Here is a 23,539-nt window from a genome sequence, read left to right on the forward strand (position 1 = left end):
GTTCCTCCAGTTTCATCTGAATACTAGGAATTACTGGAACTTTAAAAAAATCATTTTTTATTCTCATAATGAATCTTGTAAGGGACTGCAGTCCCCTTCATGATTCCCAGCCACTCTGTTTAATTAGTATTTGATAAGACAACCATCCATGTGTCCTCCAGACAGCTGAAGGGAGGGTGGATCAGAGACACGGTTACCCTCTCCAGAAATCCTGCCTCTGGAGGGTCAGTGCCCCGTAAATCACCCAAGCCGCGGCTCTCCCCAAGAGGACAGGGGCATCTCTCTCGGATCAGGGCTGAAAGTTTCAGGGCCCTCCCTGACTCCTGTAGCACTTGCCCAGGTCTGTGGATGCCCTCAGGATTGCACAGAAGACTGGCCTTGGACTGGCGGAGCAGGCGGTAGATCGAATGGGCCAGAGGGACCGGAGTCCTAGATGCCTCCAGGTGATCAGCAGTTGTCCGAGGCAGGAAACCACCCTCAGACCGGCCTCCACCCACGAGGGGCTTCAGCCTAGCGCATGGCTCGGGCGCCCTCTAGTGGTCCCATGGGGTTTCTGCAACTTCGAAAGCTCTTTCCTGGGGATTTGAAATACAGAGGAGACAGAACTCAGCATGTGAGTGACCTGAATTGCCAGCGACTTGAGTCTCACCAGTGACCTGAGTCATACTGCTTTGGTTCTGAAATTTCAAAGGGGATAATAAGTTCTTAGCAGGAGCATAACAATCCCTTACTGCCTCTTTTTTGTATGGTGTTTTTCGAAGTTTTGTTTGGAAAAGCTGAATGAGTAGAAAATCAACATTTACCAAGTTCCTGTGATGTGCGGGTCACGATGATAAGCAGTTTCCTCACACAAAGCCCTTGGGTGGCTATGATGAGGCTCCCATTTTGCAGCCCTAGTAACTGCAAAGCATGCTGGGGTAAAAGGCCGTGGCACAGAGCTACAAAGTGGCTGAACCCAGATGCAAATCCAGCTGCTTTGTCCAATACCCTTTGTTCTTCTCTACTCGCTGCCTCTCTGAATGTAAGAAGGCGGGACACTTCCCCATGTCTTCACTTGCTCTTCCTTTTTCATTTTTCTGGCGTGGACTGTCTGTTCCTAGCTTTCCTTTATCTGTTGAGATAGAGGTGTTTTTCTTGCAGATTTGGATTAGCTCTGTATCTACTACAGATAGTCACATTGGTCAGTCACCGTGCGTGGAGACGTTCGTGCCAATGTGCCATTTTTTTCTAATTCAACACTGTTGTTTCATTACACAGGTGTCTTCAGTTGGTGTATAATTCAGTTACTTTTGTGATTGCTTTATTGTTTCAAAGCTGAGAAAACTAACATTTCTCTAACAGATCAGTAAACTTGACTTTTTCCTATAATCTGGTTGCTTCCCATGTAGCTCTGGATTTATTTATTTATTTATTTATTTATTTATTTATTTATTTATTTATTTATTTTAGGTGTATGAAATTAGATGCAAATCCCATATTTTTTTTAATTGCAGTTAAGTTAGCCCAACCCCACTGTTGCACAATCTTTCCTTTTTCCTCCTACTGTGAGAAATCTGTTTTGTATAATACGTTATCTAAAGTTTCTGGGATCTCCAATCTATGCCACTCATTTCTATTTCTTTCTTATCCTGAATATGACACCATTTTAATTACCATGATTTATAATATACTCTGTTATACGGTATGGCCAGATCAATGCTTTTGCTAGAAAACTGATAAAAATTTAAATCCCAGGGGTGCCTGGGTGGTTCAGTTGGTTAAGCATCTGCCTTCGGCTCAGGTCATGATCTCAGGGTCCTGGGATTAAGACCCGCATCAGGCTCCCTGTGCAGTGGAGAGTCTGTTTCTCCCTCTCCCTTCCCCTGCTTGTGCTCTTTCTCTCAGACTCACTTTCTCTCTCTCTCTTTAAAAAAAAATTTAAATCCCGGAATAGAAAAATAAAACTAAATTAACAAAATATCGTATATGGGAAGACATGGTATATAAGAAAGAGTGAATGTGAATTTTTATTATGATTTGGACAAATTAAAGAACTCCAGTCATACCTCGCTTTTCCCAAAGAAAACTCACATGTATTCTTATCCATTTCATCATCTTAAATAGCATTTTTATTATAGAAGTAATAAATACTTTGAGGTGATTTTTAAATTAAATTTGAAGGTCAAAGGAAGTACAAGAGTTCCATATTCATTTCCTAAATTAAGTAATTTATTTAAAACAAATATTTGAGGAGAATCCACTGCACGCCAAGTTCTGAGCCAGGCTCTGGGATACAGCTGTAAGCAAGACAAAAATCATCTCTAGTCTATTAGAACCTCATGGGCAAGATGGAAATTAAACAAGAAACCCCAAGCAAAGTGTGAGCTTGGCACACTCTGGGAAAGTGCACCAGCGGTCCTAAACGATTCAAGGAGAGGTCAGGAAATGCTTCCTCCAAGACATATTATATGAGCTGGGGGTCAGGGGATGAATTTCCCAGTCAGGGGCAAGAGAAAAGAGCAGAGCATACCTGAAGATGCTAGAAAATTGCTAAAATTGTTCCCAGGACCTTACAGATTCAAATTTGCCCTATTACCCAACCTAAGGTCAGGCATTTTGTGCAGGGATTGGTTGCCCCAAATTTCCTATTCCTTAAAACTCACCAAGGTCTGGAGGAGACCTCAGTCAGGTTACAGAGTTGGCCAAAATGCACCTGCGGAGAACAGTTTGCATAATGCCTTGTAAAACCCACCAGGTTCTCAGATGGTCACATCCATCAGCTGAGCAAAGTATCAGGCGGCATGTGGGGTCTGGCTTGGTTCCGGTTCCCCAGCACTGGACTCCTGAGCAGAGAGGATTTTTCCCCTTAGGTTGTCATAGTGAATAGTGTCACCCATGGATTACAGGATACAAATGACTAACCGACTCAAAGCTACATGCCCAGAGGGAGGGGAAGGTAACAGGTGGAGCGGTTGGTCTATGGCAATGGAAGAGCAAGTCTGCCCGCCACAGGAGCCAGGCCAAGGAGGGCCGGGGCGTAGTACCGCCCGTGGAGATGTCCGCACTGTTTGCCTCGCACTGACAAGAAGGCAGGCCCTGGCCCAGGTCCCGTGAGCCGCTGGATGAGCAGTGGCCCAGCGACCCAGACTGCCGTTCTCGTAGAAGCCAGGTCTTTAGAGGCCGCAACCACCCACCGACAAGCCGGTAAACGCACACCCCGGAAGAGAAGATGAAAGCCCCCCGTTTATGCCCATCTACACAGCCGGCAAGGTAGGCGTGGGACATAGTAGTTTCTAAAGGCTTCCTGGAAAAGCATCTCCTCAGAGCCCCACAGCATCCCTGCAGGTGGTGTCACAGCGGAAGCCGGTGAGTGACTTCCTGCCAAGACCTAGAGCCCGTGGTGGGGGAGCTTAGGTCCTCACACACTCCCCTGTTCAGCCAGCCCTCGGGGTGCCTGGGGGCGCCAATCAGGGCTCCTGCCCTCCCCCCCCCCCCCCCGGAGCTCCCGGTCTGCACGGGGAGGACCACATGGTGACGGAGCGATGTCAGTCCTTAGGTGGTGTGTGGAAACACGGACCACGGGCACGGGCCCCGATCAGGGGCATCAGAGAGGCTCCAGAATGAGGTGGCTCATGACCCGAGGCTTGAAAGATGAGCAGAGCAACGGTTCTCAAACCTGAAGTGCATTAGGATCAGCTGGAGGGGTTGTTAATCTAGACGGCTGGGTCCCACCCTAGAGTCCCTAATGAAGTAAATCTGCGGTGGGGCACAATAATTTGCATTTCTAACAAGTTGCCAGGGAACCACACTGTGCCCACCACTGAAGACAGGCTTTCCCAGCAGCGGCAAGTGCACGTGGGACCAGCCCCGCGGCTGGCCTGACCAGGGCACCGGGGAGGGGAGGAGGCAAGAGGATTCAGACGAAGGCAACACCAAGGCTTGCTGAGCTGCTGACGCCAAAGGCAGCCGGGGCACAGGCTCTTCCTGCACTCCTGGGCCAGAACACAGAGTGGCAGCAGGCTACAACATAAAGTCTCCTCGGGGAAGGCCTCCCTCCACCTCCCTCTCTTTTCGGAGCTCTGTATGACCCTACACTGCTTCTGTCTCGATAGAGTACTCATAGCTCAAGGGCCAGGCACTGGACTAAGTACCGGATGCAAGTTCTCTCATTACACACCCTAAAACTTTCGTGTAGCCATAGGGAGGTCCCCATTTCACAGATTGGGACACTGAGGCACTGAATGCTTTGGTCGTTTGCCCAAGGAATCGCAGCTGTAAGAGGTAGCGTGCCAGGACACACCCAGGCTTCCGTCCCTCTCTGCTCATTGTTTGACCCCATCCGGCCTGCCAGAGCCCAGGGGGTCCAGTTCCACGAGGCCTAACCAGGGCTGGGGTCATTGCTTTTGGGGACAGGGCAGCCAGAGCAGCCGGTCTCCAGAGAGGCACACAGGGACCCCCCGGACAGCTGAGGTGTACCGGCTGCCAGCTGAACTGAACAGACGAGTTGGTCCCCAGCCAAGGATTCCCCACGATGAGTGGCCTGGGGGTGTAGAGTCAGGGGGAGCTGCTTTTAAACCTCAGCCCCTACCAGCTGTCTCTAGGTCCATTAACTTTTATAGGTTCTTCTCTACAAAACGGGATAATAACTCTTCTTCTCTATTGCTTGCTTTCCTATCTACAAAACGGAATAACTCTAACCCCACGGGATTGTCATGGGGCTGGGGAAATAAAATAACTGGGGCCTGCCACCAAGTGTGTGCTGAGTGAATAGAACGCTTTCTTCCCCAGCCCCCCCCAGGGGGGGAGGGGCCACCACCAGTGACTCACCCAGCCCTGGCCATGCGTAAGACCTCTTCTTAACAACTTGAGACAGAGGTTGAAGACAATCACCTCTTGTGGCTTGGGGGTCGTCAGGCAAAGGTCTGTGCTGCTATAGCTGGGTACCTGCTCACCACCTGGAGGATGTGGCCAGGGAAGCATGTGAGTCCCTGGGGGAGCTCTGGGACCACAGGGTCTTGCTGGAGGCAGCCCCGTGAGGACAACAGAGGGAGCAGGCCACAGAGACACCCCCTCCGATGGCACAACGTAGATCTCAGTAGAGTGAAAAGGCGGCAGGGAGAAGGAATTTGAAACTGATGATGAGAAGAACACTGATCTTGAGCTTATATTGCCTTGGGTCAAGGTCTCCGTCTGCCATTTAACTTTGTGACTTTGGACCCAAGCCTGGGTTTCCTCATCCTTAAGTTGGAGTCACTCATTCTTCTCTCAGGTCAGTTCTGAGGATTCAGTGAGAATGTCTGAGCAGGGGCTCGGGGGATTGCACAGCTGTTATTTGTAAAGTTCGCCTCCCATCCAACACAGCTGGGCACACCGCGACACCAGCAAAGGGTTAATGGGACCGCCCTCAGCTGCAGACCAGTAAGCACGCAGGGGCAGCTCTTTTTACCCAGACCTTTTTCGGTTGCCTTTAAATTTCCCTGACTCTGCTCCTTGGAGGAAGTGGATCTGAGATTTGGTGTCCGGTCTCTTCATGTGGCTGCCTACTCGGTGTCTCACAGTGACTGTCTTTGCTGAGCACCAGGCAGATGACCTTTGGTTTGCATGCAAACACAGGGAGCCCGGCAGGAGCTTTGTGCCCCTGTTTGTTGGCCCCCAGCTGGTAACGGGAGCCTGCTGACCTGAGAAGTTGCCTAGGCTCTTTGTCCTGGGGCCTGTCCTCAGGGCCCCACCAACGTTCAGCACCTAAATTCACTCCTGCAGCCAGGCAATGGTTTTGGGGGTCTGGTTTGGACAGAGGGGTCTGGGTGAGTACTTCGTGCGCGGTGGCAAGGAGCTTATTTCTTCCTCCCTTTTGGTTTGGCTTTCTTGGATTTCTTCCTCTCATTCAGCTGCCTCCAAGTAGAGGGTTTTGCTTCTCTTAGCCTCCTTAAGACAAGGCTGACTAGCAAACGGTTGGGTTCAGCCAGTGGAGCTCTGACTTTCAGGGGGGGGTTGGAAATTAGGAAGCCATCTGGTTCAATCAGTGAAGCCTGGACTTTTGTGGAGGAACCGAGGCCCTTAGACGCCAGCCTCTGGGCTTCATTTGGTTCGTTTGTTGTAGCAGCTTTTGGGATCTTTGAATAAAACTGGCCATGTTCTAAGTGGAAAATGGGAAGTGACCATTTGATCCCTACGTGCAGCCCGTTGGGCTCTATTCTCCAAAACGGGGCAATATTTTTTTTGCAACACTGGTTAGCCGCCATATTCATTAGACTCCTGAGAAAAATGACCACCTAATGGACCCATAAATTATACTACCTTGCAATTAGATTTGTGTTATAAAAGATTTGGAAATTGGGCCTTTAAGACCCTATTTGCACCTTGTTTATGTATTTGTATGTGTCCATATGTGTTCTAAGTGTGAGCTAGTTTCTCTACGTCTGCATGGTGTTGCTAAGATTAATTTGTTCGAGAGCTCTATTTAAGCCGTTAAAAAGGAAGTGCTTGTTATAATTGGCCATTCTAAAACTCAAAGACAGAAACTAACCCAAGTGTCTTTCACATGATCTTGAAAACTATTCAGTATTAAAGCTAACTTAAGGTTGCTGGTTTAATTAAAATGGACATGTGTTTAGAATTAAAAGCATTAAATACAAAACTTTTCTGCCTGTGTTCATTCAAAGTCAGGTAAGTTCATATTCTCTCCATTGCAAAATCTGTCCAAAAGGGGGAGGAAACCAACACCTTAGAACTTTGTCTAATGTCTTAGGAAGTTTTAGGCTCTGAACCTGGACAAGACTGACAGGTGGATTTTACCATGAGGCTAAAACTACAGGTAATTTTCAATACTTGCCAGTATTTATAGATCCCTTTACAAGTTGGGCTGAAGCTTTCGCACGCCCTTCACAGAAGGCTTCAGAAGTTGTCAAAACACTTCTAAGCAAAATCCTTCCTAGGTTTGGATCGCCGCTAACAATTCAGACGACCGTGGAGCAGCATTTGTGGCAAAAGTCACCCAGGTGGTGCCCAACGCCTTAGGCGATCAATGGAGCCTCCCACCGACTGGAGGGAAAAAAAAAAAAGAAAAATTTGGCAAAGATACGCCAGGAAACTAACTTGGGAAAAAGCCTTGCTGGTTGCTCTGCTCTGGGTAAGAGTGGCCCCCCAGAGTGGGCTTGATTTAAGTCTCTGTTATACAGAAGACTCCTTCTACACCCCTTTCATGACTTAGGGCTTCCTGACGGGGCTCCCATTAGGGAATTGGATATTATCAGGCACACTGAGTGGGCAGGCTCACTGCCAGCAGGCTGACGTGCCCCGCAGGTGTGCACTTACATCGCCGGAATCCCGGAGAATTGGGGATCACTGAAGACCCGCAGAGCGAGCATGGGGAAGGCCAGCTCCAGGCTCCCCGCGCAGGACCTTGCTGGGTGCTGCTGACCACCCATTCTTCAGTGAGACTGGAGGGAAGAAAGCTGTGCATTCCTCACGCTCAAGTTAGGAGAATCCACGGGTTTCCTACAGCCTGTAGGCAAGGAGGACCTCGCAGGGAGCACTGCTTGGCGCAGCCAGCCTCTGGCAGACCTGAAACTGTTCATCAGGAGAGCCGGTCTGAGGAAACCTGTGCCTACAAGAAGCTTGGTTCCGACCAATCTCCCGAAGGCCGTAGGTAAAACGGAGTTCCCGCACTACCAACCAAAGTACACAAATCTCGGTCTTGCAGAATGGCGGGCAGAGAGTTTCCATTCCTCTAACTCTGGTCCTCACCCCATCTCAGCAGGAAGTAACCAGAGCAGTCATCATCCCCATTCCCTCAAGGATGAGGAAGGATCCAAGGACAGTGGGGACTAGAACCCATAACCAAAGGGATAAGGGGACTGATCGCAGCTGTAGACTAGGAAGCTCAGCTGCAACTTTTTAACCCAGACCTTTCTCATTTGCCTTCAAATTTCCCTGACTCTCCTCCTGGGGGCGGTGGGGGGGGGGGGTGGATTTGAGGCTTGCCCTCCCATCTCCCCATTTGGCTGCCTCTCGAAACCTCTGCTGGCTGCCTAGGCCGTGTCTCAGTGATTGTCTTTGCTGGGCATCAGGCAGATGAGCTTGAGTTCAGCTACATTAACACAAGATATTTTTTCACCCATTTATTGAATCGCTTTTACTGAGCATCTACCCCGTGCCAGGCACTGGAAATCAAGCCCTGTAATAAGAATGACAAAAGCCCTGCTTTCCCAGAGCTCACATCCAGTGACAGCTGACCATCAGTAAACAGCTAAATACGCTTATGTGAAACAGTAAGTGCTCTGAGTGCACTGGAACTGGATAGCGTGGTAGCAGGTGATTCTCTCCACATGTGACCAGTGGAGGGGCTCAGGACAGTAAAGGGTGTCAACCAGTCGTGGCCAAAGGCAGAGATCCGTGGAAGACCAAGAATCCACCTTCTTTCTGTCCTCTCCTCCCTTAGCCATGGTCTGGCCAGATGTCCCTCAGAGTGTGCACCCCCTCGGCCCCTAATGTAATGTGTTTGGTTTCCAGGAGAGCCGCACCCTCGGCTGAATTTTCAGTGGACAGGACGCGCCACTTGATGTCCTTCCTGACCATGATGGGCCCCAGCCCCGACTGGAACGTGGGCCTGTCTGCGGAGGATCTGTGCACCAAGGAGTGCGGCTGGGTCCAGAAGGTGGTGCAGGACCTGATCCCCTGGGACGCTGGCACTGACAGCGGGGTGACCTATGAGGTGGGTGAGCACCTGCAGTGGTGACGGACGACCCTTCCTGGGTGCTTCCTCTTTGGCCCCGCGCTGGGGGGCCTGGACGTAAATGATGTAGATGAACACACGGTGTGGTCGGGCAGGCCAGCATCGTCTCCCTTTCACAGACCACATACGGTGTGACCCACACAGCTGGCCACGAGGCCATGGAGAGGGAACCTGCTAAAGAGCAGTTCCTAGGGAAGCCAGGGAACAGCAGGAAACAGGCAGGGAAGCACAGAGCAAGAGAAGGGGTGAGAATGGGCAGCAGAAGTCGATGTCCATACTTTAGACTGGGCCAGATTCTGGAGGTTTCCAGACAACCAGCCAGGTTAAGGAGTTTGGATTCTGTCCTGAATGTTAAAATTTTTCAGCTGTGGTCAGCACACCAACTGCATGGAAATGTGAAGCCATTAGAAAACCAGCGGCAGGGCCATCTAGAACAGACACTGGTAAACTATGGTTTGTGCGCCAAATTGGGACTACCACCTGATCTGTAAATAAGGGGTTCAAACCTAGCCGCCCCCAATTACATGTTGCGAGGGGCTGCTTTCTCATGACAACAGCTGAGTGGAGTTGTAGCCGACACAGGATGGCCCACAAAGCCTTGAAATATTTACGATCTGACCCTCTACAGACTCGTTTGCCAACGCCTGGTCTAGTAGGAAGAGCTCTGGATTCAGGCCAGCCTGGTTCAGCTGTCTCCCGGCTGGGATGACCTCTCTGAAACCTTTTCTTCATCAGGATGGAATCCTGTGTACCTGGGAGAGTCTGAAAGTACAGGTCCCCCATTTCCTTGCACGATGCACAGGGCGGACAGAATTGCAGAAACATCCATAGTAGTTATAGCTGTTGTGAAATCCCTATCACGGCTTTTGTTCTGATCCTATTACAATCAAATTGCTGTTGTGGTTTTTAACCACTTTGTTTCCCACACTCTGTATCTGTGTTTCTCCCCCACCCCCCACAGTCACCCAACAAGCCCACAATTCCCCAGGAGAAAATCCGGCCCCTGACCAGTCTGGACCATCCTCAGAGTCCTTTTTACGATCCAGAGGGCGGGTCTATCACTCAAGTGGCCAGAGTCGTCATCGAGAGAATCGCCCGGAAGGTAATGGGGTAGAGCTCACCATGGCACGGACCCTTCCCACCAGGAGTGTAAGCAGACTGTACCCCTTTCTGCTCTAGAATCGTGGGGTCCCTTGCATATTCCAGAATCTAGAACTCCTGGACCTCCCAAGCTTTCTAAGCATGCAAATTATTCATAAGCTATAAATGAGCAAAATAAACAGAAAGGTAAGGTTCTATGCCCTCCTGAATGATGCGATCCAGAAAAACAGGTTTCATTGTGAGTTCCACAGTTGATTACTAATGTCTGCCATGGGTCAGGAACTAGGAAGCTGTGGCTTTCTTGCCATTTCTTTCAGTCCGATTGTAAACGTTGGCTCAAAACTCCACCATGGCCTGGGGTTTGTACACGGGGCAGGCGTCCGGTTTTTATGTCCTCCTTCCTCTGTCCTCCACACATGCCATTCTTTAATGTGAGCCCTCCAAGCAAAATTTCCTTTTGCAGGGCGAACAATGCAATATTGTGCCTGACAATGTCGATGATATTGTAGCAGATCTGGCTCCAGAAGAGAAAGATGAAGGTATGTAGTTGTCCTTCGTTGCAGGTAGCAACATAAACTGGCCATACCTTTTGGGAAAGCAGTTTTCTAACAGGTTTGAAGAGTTGCAAAAACCTCATGTCCTTTGACTTGGTAATCCCATCTTTGAGGACTACTGCATGGAAGATCATCCAAAATAAGGCCAGGACTGGGCACAGAATATAAGGGAGTTGGTGTAAGTGGGCTATCGGAGTATGTGTTTACTGGTATCGGGCCTTTGGATGGGTGTCACAGTATCCCCAGCGCTCTCTGCTTTGTCATGCTGTCCTGTGATGCATGGACACAACCACTTCCCTAGCGAGGAAGGGGAGGCCCAGAGCCTAGGCGCAGAGCCTGTGTCCTCATGGGATCTGGAGCCACACAACTGGGGCTCCTCCTGTGGCCTTGGGCAAGAAGCTCCCATCCCACCACAGTGTCCTAGTGTAAAATGGGGATGATCACCGAACCTGCCTCATCGAGAGTCTCTGCAAGAATCAAATGGGCTAAAACATGTAAGGTTCTCAGAATGCTGTTGGCATGTAGTTAAGTACTCCGTGAACACTGGCTGCCCTTGTGTAGGCTGCCCTAACACGTGACTCCTGTTATAGGGTCATTGGGAAGATGGGACTAGAAATGAAAAGCTCTTCACGTGTTGAGGGGAATGGATAGTAAGAGATCTTCCCTGTTGTTTAGATATTATTGCAATGATTATAATTTGTAAAGGCAAGTGAGTAGCTGCTTCCACCCCAAGAGTACCCAGGTTCGCTGAGGAAGGTCAAGCGGCAGGGATCTTATCTGCAGATGAGCTTGTGTGGGGGAGAGGGCCAGCCCCAGTGTCCACAGGCTCCCAGGGAAAACTTGTCACGTACTCGTTCCAGATGACACCCCTGAAACCTGCATCTACTCCAACTGGTCCCCGTGGTCCGCCTGCAGCTCCTCCACCTGTGACAAAGGCAAGAGGATGCGGCAGCGCATGCTGAAGGCGCAGCTGGACCTCAGTGTCCCCTGCCCTGACACCCAGGACTTCCAGCCCTGCATGGGCCCGGGCTGCAGCGATGAAGGTGAGCGCACAACCCAGGGGCACGAGTGGCTGCCAGAGGCACCTGGTCAGTGTCCCTAGGAGGGCACCAGGACCCTGACCATAGTGGCCGGTGGGGACCACTAGGGAAGACCCCCATCTCCAACAATGTCTTAAGACATCAAAAAAATTCTTGATTATCTACCCAACTCCCTCCAGCCATGGAATCAACGACACGCCAGTCACTAAAGAGCTAGCAAACATGACAATCACAACTCTAAGAAGCAGCCTGCTTCTGGGCCTTCCACTCCAGTCTCTTCTGAAGGAACAGAACAAAGTAGCCAACACTGACTCTAGATCCATTGCCCTGTGTCTTTTATGGACCTTCATGTCTCCCTTCTGCCTGAGTTAGAGTACCTACTTTCTGTGTGGGGACCACCAGGCTGATTACAAGAGTTCTGTCTCTCTGACACTGCTCAAAAATCAGGCTTGAGCTAGGAGCTCGCACCACCTTGGTGGTGATGGCTCGCAGCTTCAGAATGGCACTGGGCTGCCTGCCGGGCAGAAGTCAGCCACCTACTTTCCAGGGCACACCCACTCTCTCCACCTGGACAGATCTCGACTCTCTCTGTACTTTGACCTTAAGTCTCTCAGAGGTGCCGTGAGGCAACAGGAAAGGATGCAGAATTTGGGCTGGTTTATGGCAGGAAGAAAACCGCTTCCAAGCCCAGGATAATTGAAGGAAGTTTCTCGCACTGCAGGTCATTCACCCTCTGGCTCTTCCTGGGGACAGTCTTAGATACCCCTCCCAGTTGGATGCCCACAGTGGCTTATTGTCGTTTGTGCCTTTGGTAAGGCCCTTCAGAGGGGAGCGAACCCTTCCATCTCCATGTAGTCTAGATATTAATTCCCTATCAGATACAGGATTTTCAAATATTTTCTCTCATTCTTGAAGTTATTTGTTCACTCTTGACAGTGTCCTTCTGTGCAAGTTCTAAATTTTCATGAAATCTGGTTTGGCTCTTTCTTTGGTTGCCTGTACCTTGGGTGTCCTGTCCAAAAAAATCATTGCTAAATTCAGTGTCATGAAGGTTTTGCCCTGTGTTTTCTCCTAAGAGCTTTACGGTATTAGCTCTGTTTAGGTCTTTGATCCATTTCAAGGTAGTTTTTGAATATGATCTTAGGTAAAAGTCTCACCTCATTCTTTCATATATGGATATTCAAATTTCCCAGCATCATCTATTGAAGGAACTGTCCTTTCTCAATTGAATGGTCTTGGCACCCTTGTCAAATTATTTGCCCTTTGATGTGAGACTTCGTTTCTAGGCTCACTCTCTATTCTAGTCCATTGGTCTGTATGTCCATTCTTGTGCCAATACCACCCGGTTTTGATTCCTGTAGCTTTGTAGTAAGTTTTGAAATCAGGAAGTGTGAGTCAGGAAGATTCAGGTAAGTTTTGAAATTAGGAAGAGTGTGGCCTGTCAGTACATACTCGGGTAGGGACCGTATTCTGCCTTCCTTGGGGTAATGTCTTTCTTATCAGGTCCTAGAAAGCCTGAAGTGGGGCTTGTCAAGCCCTACCCCTAACTATTATTACACTGGAACATAATGTTCTTGTTTGGTAGTGCATGTTGCCTTTAATTAGCCTTGTCTCTGGGTCTAATGTGTGGGTTCCAGCAGGGATTTCTTACACATACCACCAGCACTGTCCATAGGTTAAATAACCCTGCATAGGCAACACATGTGCAAATGACAGCCACGGACATGTGCAGGCTGGACTCACACTCAATCCTTTCTAGCTTCACTTTCCAATACCATGTATATGTGCACTCTCTATACAAGGGTGTTTGCGTAAGCTTTCCCTTCACCTTAAATGCAGGTATCCTTTACCCAAAAAAGTACACTCAGATGTGCCCTTTTGTGTGAAATCTTCCCCCAAACTCCAAGGAGTGAGTTTTTTCCCTCTTCTATGCTCAATTCCCTGGGCTTACCTTTGTTGCATACTTTTGATACCTGGAATTATTGTGCCCATCTCTTTCTAAAGTAGAGCAAGATCCAGATCTTACACATCTTTTTAACTTCAAGCATACCATGAAGCATTGAAAGCATTCAGTAAATCTTTATTGATACGAGTAAATGGATAGCTGGAAGACTTCACTGCCCTCTTAAAGAACTAAGCGTGCGCGCGCACACACACACACACACACACACAATCAATCACACACATACCCTCCCCGTGTTTCCACCAGGAGTAGCACTCCCACCACTACTTGGAAACAGGACTACCAAGCCATGCTGAGAGCTCTATCTTTTCCAACAACTTCCAGAGTGTCTCCTATATGATCATGGCCTTTGCTAACACCTAGTGATAGGAGCAAAGCCATAAACAGCCCAAGGTATCAACAGAGAAGGCTGGTTATATGGCCTTCCTCATTCTTCCTCTATGTCCCCTCTTCTAGCACACACACACATCCCCTCCCCACCCCACCATCTGCTCCCCGTTGTAGCCAGCCTCAGTAGAGGCAATCAGAGGGCTGGGGTCACTGAGTATAATCTGCTGTTTGGGTATAAATCCATCCTGTGTCTATCCTCAGGTCCCTATGTCCGAAGGCCAGTCTTTACCCACAGGAACCAAATTCTCATCAATTTTTCTAGACTGGGAACTAGAAGCTTTAGACAAGAACTATAAAATCTCTGGTTCCTCTGAGCAAAAGAGCTTATACTGTATCTCAAAATGTATATATATCTTTCCAGCACTGTCCAGAAGTTTCTGTGATGGGAAACTTCTGTATCTGTACTGTCCAAAATGGTAGCCACTAATCACACATGGCTACTGTGTACTTAAAATGTAGTTAGTGACTGAGGAAGTGTATTTTTCATTTTATTTAATGGTCTTGGATATAGGATATCCTAGACCATACAGATGTATGCCTTTAGATTATGATTTATCCTAAATTTTATGTATAAATAAAACATTCCACCCACCCAAGCAGCTTTCAAATGCATTGTCATGGAATAAGGCCTAATCCTGAGTGCCCCATGCACCTGGAAAACAGGCACTTCCTCTTCAAGAACAATTCCTGGTTTCAAGATGTATACCTTTTAAGTTTCCATCCATCAACTGCCTAACTCCCCTTGAATGCTACCCAGTTCTTTTTTTTTTTTTTTTTAGGTTTAATTCCAGGATATTTAACATACAGTCCTGTATTAGTTTCAGGTGTACAATATTGTGATTCAGTAATTCTGTACATTACTCAGTGCTCATCGTGGTAACTGTACTTCGTCCCCTGCACCTGTTTCTCCCATCCCCCTTCTCCTCTGGTGACCACCAGTTTCTCTAAGGTTAAGAGATAAACCGAGTAAGACTTTTTTTCGTTTTTGTTTCTGAAATTCCACATTAAGTGAAATTCTCTGGGATTTGTCTTATTTTTAGCATTATACTCCCTGGCTCCATCCATGTTTTTGGAACTGACAAGGTTTCCTTCGGTCTTATGGCTGAAGAATATTCCATTACATGCATATGCCACATCTTCTTCATCCATTCACCAAAGTAATGGACTCGTGGGTTGCTTCCATAATTTGGCTATTGTAAATAATGCTACAGTACATATAGGAGTGCATATATCCTTTCAAATTAGTGGGTTTTTATTTGGGTAAATACCCAGTAGTGTGATTACTGGATATGATATTTCTTGTTCAGGAGCCTCCATACTCTTTTCCAGAATGGCTGTACCAGTTTGCATTCCCACCAACAGTGCGCAAGGGTTCCCTTTTCCTCCACATCCTTGCCAACACTTGTCTCTTGTGTTTATTTTAGCCATTCTGACAGGTGTGATGTTAATAGCTCATTGTAGTTTTGATTTGCATTTCCCTGATAAGTGATGTTGAACATCTTTTCATGGGTCTGTTGGCCATCTGTAGGTTTTCTTTGGAGAAATGTCTGTGCATGTCTCCTGCCCATTTGTTAATTTTGGGGGTGTTTTATGTTTTTTATCTATTTTGGATACTAACCTTTTATCCGAGAGGTCATTTGCAAATATTTTTTCCCATTTGCCTTTTGGTTTTGTTGTTTGCCTTGCTGTGCAGAAGCTTCTATTTTGATGTCCCAATAGTTTATTTTTGCTCTTAATTCTTGCCTCAGGAGACCTATCTAGAAAAATGTTGCTACAGTGATTATCAGAAATTACTGCCTGTCCTTTTTGTATTTTTATGGTTTCAGGTGTCGCATTTAGGTCCCTAATCCATTTTGAGTGTTTGTGTATGGTGTAAGAAAAGGGTCCAGTTCCATTCTTTTGCATGTAGCTGTTCAGTTTCCCAACACCATTTGTTGAAGAAACTTTTTCCCCTTCAAAACCATGTCCTAGCACAAAAAGACCTATAGTAGATCAGTGGAACAGAGCAGAAAACCCAGAAACAAATTCATTATATGGGGAATTAATCTTGGACAAAAGAGGCAAGAATATGCAATGGAAAAGCCAGCCCATTCCTTCTCGATCCCTGCACTGGGGAGCTGGGCGCACAGGCCACAGCGTCTGCTCGTGTGTTGCAGACGGCTCCACCTGCACCATGTCCGAGTGGATCACCTGGTCACCCTGCAGCATCTCCTGTGGCATGGGCATGCGGTCCCGGGAGAGGTATGTGAAGCAGTTCCCTGAGGATGGCTCTGTGTGCACGCTGCCCACGGAGGAGACGGAGAAGTGCACGGTCAACGAGGAGTGCTGTGAGTAGGGGCACCCAGTAAGTGCGGGGGGCGGGGGCGCCGAGGCCGTAGCCGCGATTCCAACAGGGCTGGCCTTCCAGCTCCCAGCAGCTGCCTGGTGACCGAGTGGGGTGAGTGGGATGAGTGCAGCGCCACCTGCGGGATGGGCATGAAGAAGCGGCACCGCATGGTCAAGATGAGCCCGGCGGACGGCTCCATGTGCAAGGCCGAGACATCCCAGGCAGAGAAGTGCATGATGCCCGAGTGTCGTGAGTGGGCGTGGGGCAGGGGATGGGGGTGGTGTGGAGGATCCCAGCACCCTTCCTATCCCCCAGCAACAAGGCCAGAGGCTGAGCGGGTGCTGGGAGGAAATACGGCACACTGTCCTTGCAAGATAAGGGCCATCAAGCAGACCCAGAGAGAGGGGCCTCCCTTGAGGGACATTCTGAGCAGTGCTGAGATGGCAAACTCCTGGCCTCTGGAAAGCATTTACCTGCAGCTGTTTTATGGGACCCCAGATTTTCTTGGTTGTCGGGGTGGGGGGAGGGGTTGTAGAGTAACATTCAGGCAGGACATCCAGTCCACAGGTCATAGGTCCCCACTCTTGTTCTGCATGGGACTTGCCTGGCCTCATAACACATTACAACCCCAGCTCTATGCACAAATGTACAAAGGCCCACACATCAGTATACAAGCATACATATGCACACAAGTACATGGACATTCTAGGATTTCACCAAGTGTCCAAAACTATATTGCACAATTCTTGGGGAGTGGGTGGTGTTTCAAGTGGGGACTTGGGTATTCATATTACTGAATTAATCTGATGTCCTGAGCCCCAGGGGAGATGCAGGAGAGTGACAAGAGCAGTACTCTGCTGAGCCAGTTCTTGCTCCGTGGGGTCCCTTGGGTTTTCTGAAGCCATCGGTCCATTTCACTTGATTCCAGGGGCCAGAGTTGTGGACAAGGGGTAGGGGGAAAAAGGAGAACAGAGAAAGTAAAAGGAGCCTGTTCTCAGAGGCAAACCTGGCTCTTGGCCTAGATACCATCCCCTGCTTGCTGTCCGCATGGTCTGAGTGGAGTGACTGCAGTGTGACCTGTGGGAAGGGCATGCGGACCCGCCAGCGGATGCTCAAGTCTCTGGCTGAACTCGGGGACTGTAATGAGGAGCTGGAGCAGGTGGAAAAGTGCATGCTGCCTGAATGCCGTAAGTCCTGGGGCTCCGGTGTCCCCCAACTCCCACCCCCATTCTCCTCTTACCCAGTACTGGGTGGGGGTCCTACTGCCAGGTCCTGTAGTAGAGCTGTCTGCTGGGAAGAAAGCGCGTGGGCTCTGGATCTCGGTGTTAGCAAAGCTATTGAACTCTCAATCTCCTCAGTAGCAAGAGGGGATTCCACTATCAGCTACAAAACACCCCAACTACACGTTGCTATGAAGTCCAAAGAGGAGACTAGAATGGAAAACACTCAGCACAGGCTCAAGATGCCTTATCACGTAGGGCTTGCCCTCCCCGCAACCCCCGCAACTGTCTGATCCATGGGTTTTCCTTGCTTTTTACTTCTCTTCCTTCTCCCTGGGACCATTTACCCCTGACCAGAGGGTGGACATTAAATCAGTGACTCCTGTATATTTGCAGCCTTGCTAAGCCAAACCATGAAAGGCTCAATGCCTGACCCCAACTCCCCCCCACCCACCCGACCCTACCCCTGGGATGAGCTGTATTTTGCAGGTACTAACCTCCAAGGAGAGAGCCCATTTTTCTGGCTAGTCCTCCAAGCGAGCTTCCCTTTTAGGAGGTAGAAAGTCAGACTCGCTTGCTAGGATCTGTTTTCTGGCTTCCTCTGAAACGCACTTGGTCTTTCGTGCTCCCTCTTCCTTGTTATTACTCAGGCTGCCTCCCTGGGTTCAAATCCCAGTTTTGTCCCTTATAGGCTGCACAACTTTCAGCAGATAACTTAGCATCCCTGTTCCACATCTGTAAAACAGCAGGACACACTTCCTAGGTCGCTCTGTGGGTTAAACCACGTAATTGGCACAATGTGTCAAGCACTAGACCTGACAAGCATAGGCCTCACTTGATGTTCCACATTACAGTTCCTGAGCGGGTCCAGCTGGACTCAGTCATGTGTGGAGAACACCCAGACTATCAAACTGAACCTGAGGCTTTTAATAACTAAGATCGACCCTGTGTGCAACCCAGCTCACCAGAGTTGGGGCTCCAGAACTTCTGACCGAGATAGCTAACCATGTAAACATACATTCACAGGTTCATTGAATGGAGAAGATGAACATTTACTGTGCGCCGGAAACTGGGCTGGATGCATTTCACCTAATCCTCACAACCCAATACAAAAAAATACCATCATCCCCATTTTACAGATAAAAAAGCTACCTGAGCTCACAGGGAGAAAGGCCCAAAACTACTGACCAAAATGAGTTCTTCCTAGATCCAGCCTGGATCTACACTCTGCAAAGCCAGTGAGGAGTCTTTGCCTCCTTAGGTCACAGCCTGAGAATCAGACTGTTGGGTTATTTCCCCTCTACATTTGTGAGATGCTGGCTTAGTAACAAGAATTTGCTGGATCCTGTAACCCTGATAAGCCATAAGACACCATTTCTTCTCACCCTTTTTCTCTACTGAATTTCCCATTTCCAGCTCCTATGTTTTTTGCACAAACAGCCACATATCGGACCCAGGAGGATGGCGAACAAGAGAAGTTATGGGGTCTTACTGCAGAGGTCACAAGGGCCTTGGGTACTGGTCCACTGGGGTCAGCTGTGAAAGCACCAGTGAGCTGTACCTTCCCTGAGAAAATCCAAGTCCTTGGGACTGTGGAAGGCTATTCTATGCCACCAGAGGCTGATGTGACAATACTCTAGCTACAGGGCAGGGCAGGAGGGCTCTGAACATGTTTTCCAAGTTCCCCCCAAAGCATTTTGTCATGTGGGCATAAAATGTTGATGAAGACCTGGGCACCAATCCTGCCTCTACGGCTCACCAACCATGCGGGCTGGATGAAGTCCATCTGCCTCTGGAAGCCTCAGTTTCTTCTGTAAAATGGAATAACGGCACCTTCTTTGCATTTCTCACAGGCTTGGGTTGAGATGCTCAAAGTAAAATGTAAGGGGCCATATGCTATCTCAGACAGGAATGAGCTACACTCATGCCCATCTGTGTCTCGCCAGCTGTTGACTGTGAGCTCACCGAGTGGTCCCAATGGTCAGCATGTAACAAGTCCTGCGGGAAAGGCCACATGATTCGAACCCGGATGATCGAAATGGAGCCTCAGTTTGGAGGTGCACCCTGCCCAGAGACTGTGCAGCGGAAAAAGTGCCGCATCCGGAAATGCCTGAAAAATCCATCCATCCAGAAGCTGCGCTGGAGGGAGGCCCGAGAGAGCCGGAGGAGTGACCAGCTGCGGGAAGAGTCTGATGGCGAGCAGTTCCCAGGTATTGCTCCTAAACCGGAGGCTGGAGTGCAGGGCAATGTCAAAGCAGGGGAAGTGAGAGTGGGTCTTGAAGTGATAGGGGTTTGCATCCCAGGCAGCAGGGAACAGTACTTGCAAAGGCAGAGAAGTGCCCAAGAGCATGAGAGGGTCAATGAAACAGAGGCAGATGGAGCAGAGCCCAAGAGAAGAGGCAGGAAATCAGGCGGGGCCGGGGACGGGGGGTACCACCAGACCATAAAAAGTCCAGTGGCCTGCTGAAGATTTGAGACTTGATTGTGCAAGGCGGCTCTAAGCAAGAGGGACTTTAACTGACCTGTGTTGAGTGGTTTGGAGGTGGCAAAAACAGAGGCACAAAGGCCAATTCGGTTGGTAGCCCAGGAAAATCTGTGTCCCCTACTCCAGCATTAAAAAAAAAAAAAACGGGGGCTTCACTGTTGAATAAGCTGGCCCAGAGGCAAGGACTGCACTCTCATTGGCAAACAGATTAAATGAGTTGGAAAGATTCATGGTTCAGTCTTGGGTACAGACTGATTGATGGTGTTTAGATTCCCTGGAGTGGGTGAGGAAGATACCATGTAAAACTGAAGGTTAATGGGTATGCTGAGTTTCTATTTTAAAAGGCACAGCTCAGGGCACCTGGGTGGCTCAGTCGTTAAGCGTCTGCCTTCAGCTCAGGTCATGGTCCCAGGGTCCTGGGATCGAGCCCCACATCAGCCTCCCTGCTTGGCAGGAAGCCTGCTTCTCCCTCTCCCACTCCCCCTGCTTGTGTTTCCTCTCTCTGTGTCTCTGTCAAATAAATAAAACCTAAAAAAAAAAACAAACAAACAAACCACAGCTCAAGTTACACCTTTTTCTCAAGACATTTCACTTCCACCTAGGAAATGCTCCACTACCTTTCTGTTAAGGAGCTGTGCACATATCAAACTGTTGTCTGTTGGACAGTAGTCAGCCACTCAACAAACGTTCATTAAGCCCAACTATGTGCCAAGCAGGCACTGTGCCATGGTCTTCTCCAGGAAACTTAGCATAGTATTGAATGGATAATCATAAATGTGCTTGGTTGTACAAGAGTAACCTAGAGGGCCATGGAAACTTTTTTTTTTTTTAAGATCTAACCTCTGGGAGTCAGGGAAGGTGTTTTTGTTTTAGCAAGAGCACAAGAGAACACACACGAGCAAGTGGGAAGGCAGGGGTGCAGCTCGGTGGGAGAGCAGCTCAAGCAGACTCCCCGCTGAGCACAGAGCCTGATGCAGGGCTCAATCTCATGACGCTGAGATCATGACCTGAGCCAATTTCAAGAGTCAGACACTTAACTTCCCTGGGGCGCTTGGGTAGCTCAGTCGGTTTTCTTTAAGGCAGGCATATTTATCTGTGCAGGGGAAATACTAAATTATACTTGAGTTTACTTGGCATTTAGGAGGCCAAGTACAGAGGGAACAAAGCATTAGGAGAAAGTGGTTAATTGCATCTACAAGCCACCCCAGAAAAATCACTATGATTCTACGGGTCAGTGACTTGGGCTGGCTCAGCTGGATGATCTTCTGAGGTCTTGCTGAGACCCATGAAGCTCCTGTCAGCTGGAAGGTCTAGACCAGCCTCACCTGCAACTGGACCTGCACTCCTAGGGCCTCCGAAGGGCTGCCCGGAACCTCTCTCCACTTGGCCTCTCCAGCATTCTAGCCAGGCTTGTTTACATGGTGGTGGAAGTGTTCCCAGCAGCTTTTTTTCAAGTCCTGTTTGCTCATGTCCCATGGGCCAAAGCAAATCCTATAGCCCAGCCCCGACTCTAGAGGTGGAGATGTGGACTTCTGCCCCTTGATGGGAAATGCTGCAAAGCATTTACAGTCATTTCTGGCAGTCTGTCACAGAGAGGCTGGCAGTCTGTCACAGAGAGGCGGACAGTCCCTCGTAGGACTCTAATCATTGTTTAACTCAACCCATCATTTCACTCAAGAGCAGGGAAGCCCAGACCCCTCAATTTGACAGCTGTGTACTGGTGTTGAGCATTCGGCATGGTCTCCCAATTTCTGCTGCCCTAACTGGGCTTTCCCGTGCTTCCAGGCTGTAGGATGCGCCCGTGGACAGCCTGGTCAGAGTGCACCAAACTGTGTGGCGGCGGGATCCAGGAACGCTACATGACTGTCAAGAAGAGGTTCAAAAGCTCCCAGTTTAGCAGCTGCAAGGACAAGAAGGAGATCAGAGCGTGCAATGTGCACCCTTGTTAGCCAGGGTCTAAGTGGTCCAGGCTGCACCCTAGATCTGCACAGTCGCCAATGGCTGGAGTATCTGTTTGCTTGTTGTTTAAGGCAATTTAAATCATATCCACTAGTCTTCATTTCTGCAGTCTGGTTTGCCCAGTAGTCTTGTGGAGGCCGGGGACCTCCTTTCTGTCCACGGCTTGGTAGGCACAGGATGCGTGGGGCTCCCTCCTCCCCTGCTGGCCCTCCTCCAGCACAGAAGACGTGTCAGCAGCCCCTGTCCTCAACAGAAATGTGTCCCTCTGGAGCATCCACCGGGGCAGCACACAGAGGCCTGGCCTCCTCCACCGGGAGAGGCAGCTGGGGCGGGAAGGGACTCCCATGCCTCGGCCTCGGGGTACAGCGAGGGTACAGCAGGGAGGAGACCATCCTGCTCTGGTAGAGAGCGCAGATTCCTCTCCTCACCTTTGGCCTGCTCGTTCATGTAGTGAACCTCCTGTTTGCCCATGTCCTTTCATTTAGTGGAACTTTAGGTCTTTTGTTGAAGTCTCCACGTGAGGAAAACAGAGCTGGTAGACGTGAAGAGCACTGATAGAGGATGGCTTTTCTTTCAGAAATTCTGAAGTTCTGAACACCTTTACCTCCCCTCCCAATAGTGGTGCCCAAAGCCCAGAGAAAGGAAATAATGGCCGCTTTACTGGGACGTAAGGTCACCAGTTCTTACACCTGAGCTAAAAGGCACTCAGTCTAGAAAGTATTTTTCCCTGGCTTTTTTTGGCCACAATTCTCCTGGGAAGCCAGCCCTATAAACCTTCTGACATCCCATACTTACTAGAACCAACGCCAAGGCAGCAAAACTGGCCTCTCTAGCAGTCCCAAGCCTGCGCTTTTAAAATCTTCTGACACATATCTAGACTTTTAAATTTTCAAACCAGTTCTACCAAGAAAACATCGTTTAATTATACGTCTGCCCACATCCCACCAAGCCACTGTTCGAACAAAAATACTATCTATACTTTATAGGGTTTTTTTTTTTAATCATAAAGTTTTTTTATACATAGAAAAGTGTTTCAGAGACCAAGCAAAACAGATTGAGAGAGAAAGGAATATTACAGAATCGGGCCGGGTAGGAAAATTGGGGGGAAAGCCAAACTTTACCTGGGCTCTTCACACCAGGGCTCTGGTCCTCCAACACATGTGTGGGCAAGGCCATGGTTTTCCATCCCCTTACAAGCACTCAAAAGCATCAAATTCAGGGATTCTGACTACCAAGAATTTGTGTAAGAAGACATTTTACTGAACTGAGTACAGCAGCAGTTTTTACTCCTTCATTTATTGTTAAAACTGTTTCATTTCTGTTGCAGGTTTTCATTATGCTTAATCCAAATATGTATCATGGATGAGATGTATACAATGTTTTTGAATACACTACTTTAAGAATTTGCATTCAACACATCAGAATATTTGCAAACACAACATATATATGATATAGCCCTGAATCTTCAATAAAAAACTCCTTTGGGCCGGTCTTCCGTGTTTTTAAACTAATTAAAAGTGTTCAGAAGGTTGGGCCCTTTCCAGTGATCCACCTGAATCACATTCAGCAAAAGATACAGTTTTTGCTCCCTCATTTGAGTGGGACCATTATTACCACATCCCTGAGTCTTCTGGAACTTTTGAGTTGTTTCCAATATTATTCTTGTAACCCTTAAATGAATTGCTATCTTGCCCCACAAAGGAGCATAATATAAAGAAGTTAAAAGGTTTAATTAGGACAGAAAATCTTGATATAGAATCTGCCCACTTGTGCAACATTATTCTTGGC

The 23,539-nt window shown here is 48.7% G+C and overlaps 1 protein-coding gene across 2 annotated transcripts in view; it reads left to right on the plus strand.

Annotated features, from left to right (window-relative positions):
• Window positions 1–23,242, plus strand: part of SPON1 (spondin 1) — a 248,970-nt gene extending 225,728 nt beyond the window's left edge. For both annotated transcript variants that reach the window (XM_027577773.1, XM_027577774.1), the window contains 9 exons: window positions 8,491–8,692; window positions 9,675–9,815; window positions 10,278–10,353; window positions 11,229–11,411; window positions 15,918–16,088; window positions 16,169–16,336; window positions 17,110–17,274; window positions 19,254–19,517; window positions 21,578–23,242. In XM_027577773.1, the coding sequence (XP_027433574.1) occupies window positions 8,491–8,692; window positions 9,675–9,815; window positions 10,278–10,353; window positions 11,229–11,411; window positions 15,918–16,088; window positions 16,169–16,336; window positions 17,110–17,274; window positions 19,254–19,517; window positions 21,578–21,741 (1,534 nt within the window). In that variant the 3' untranslated portion in view covers window positions 21,742–23,242. The remainder of the gene's footprint in view (window positions 1–8,490; window positions 8,693–9,674; window positions 9,816–10,277; window positions 10,354–11,228; window positions 11,412–15,917; window positions 16,089–16,168; window positions 16,337–17,109; window positions 17,275–19,253; window positions 19,518–21,577) is intronic.
• Window positions 23,243–23,539: the final 297 nt, after the last annotated feature.

The sequence above is a fragment of the Zalophus californianus genome, chromosome 11, assembly GCF_009762305.2.
Source record: "Zalophus californianus isolate mZalCal1 chromosome 11, mZalCal1.pri.v2, whole genome shotgun sequence".
Lineage (NCBI taxonomy): Eukaryota > Metazoa > Chordata > Mammalia > Carnivora > Otariidae > Zalophus > Zalophus californianus.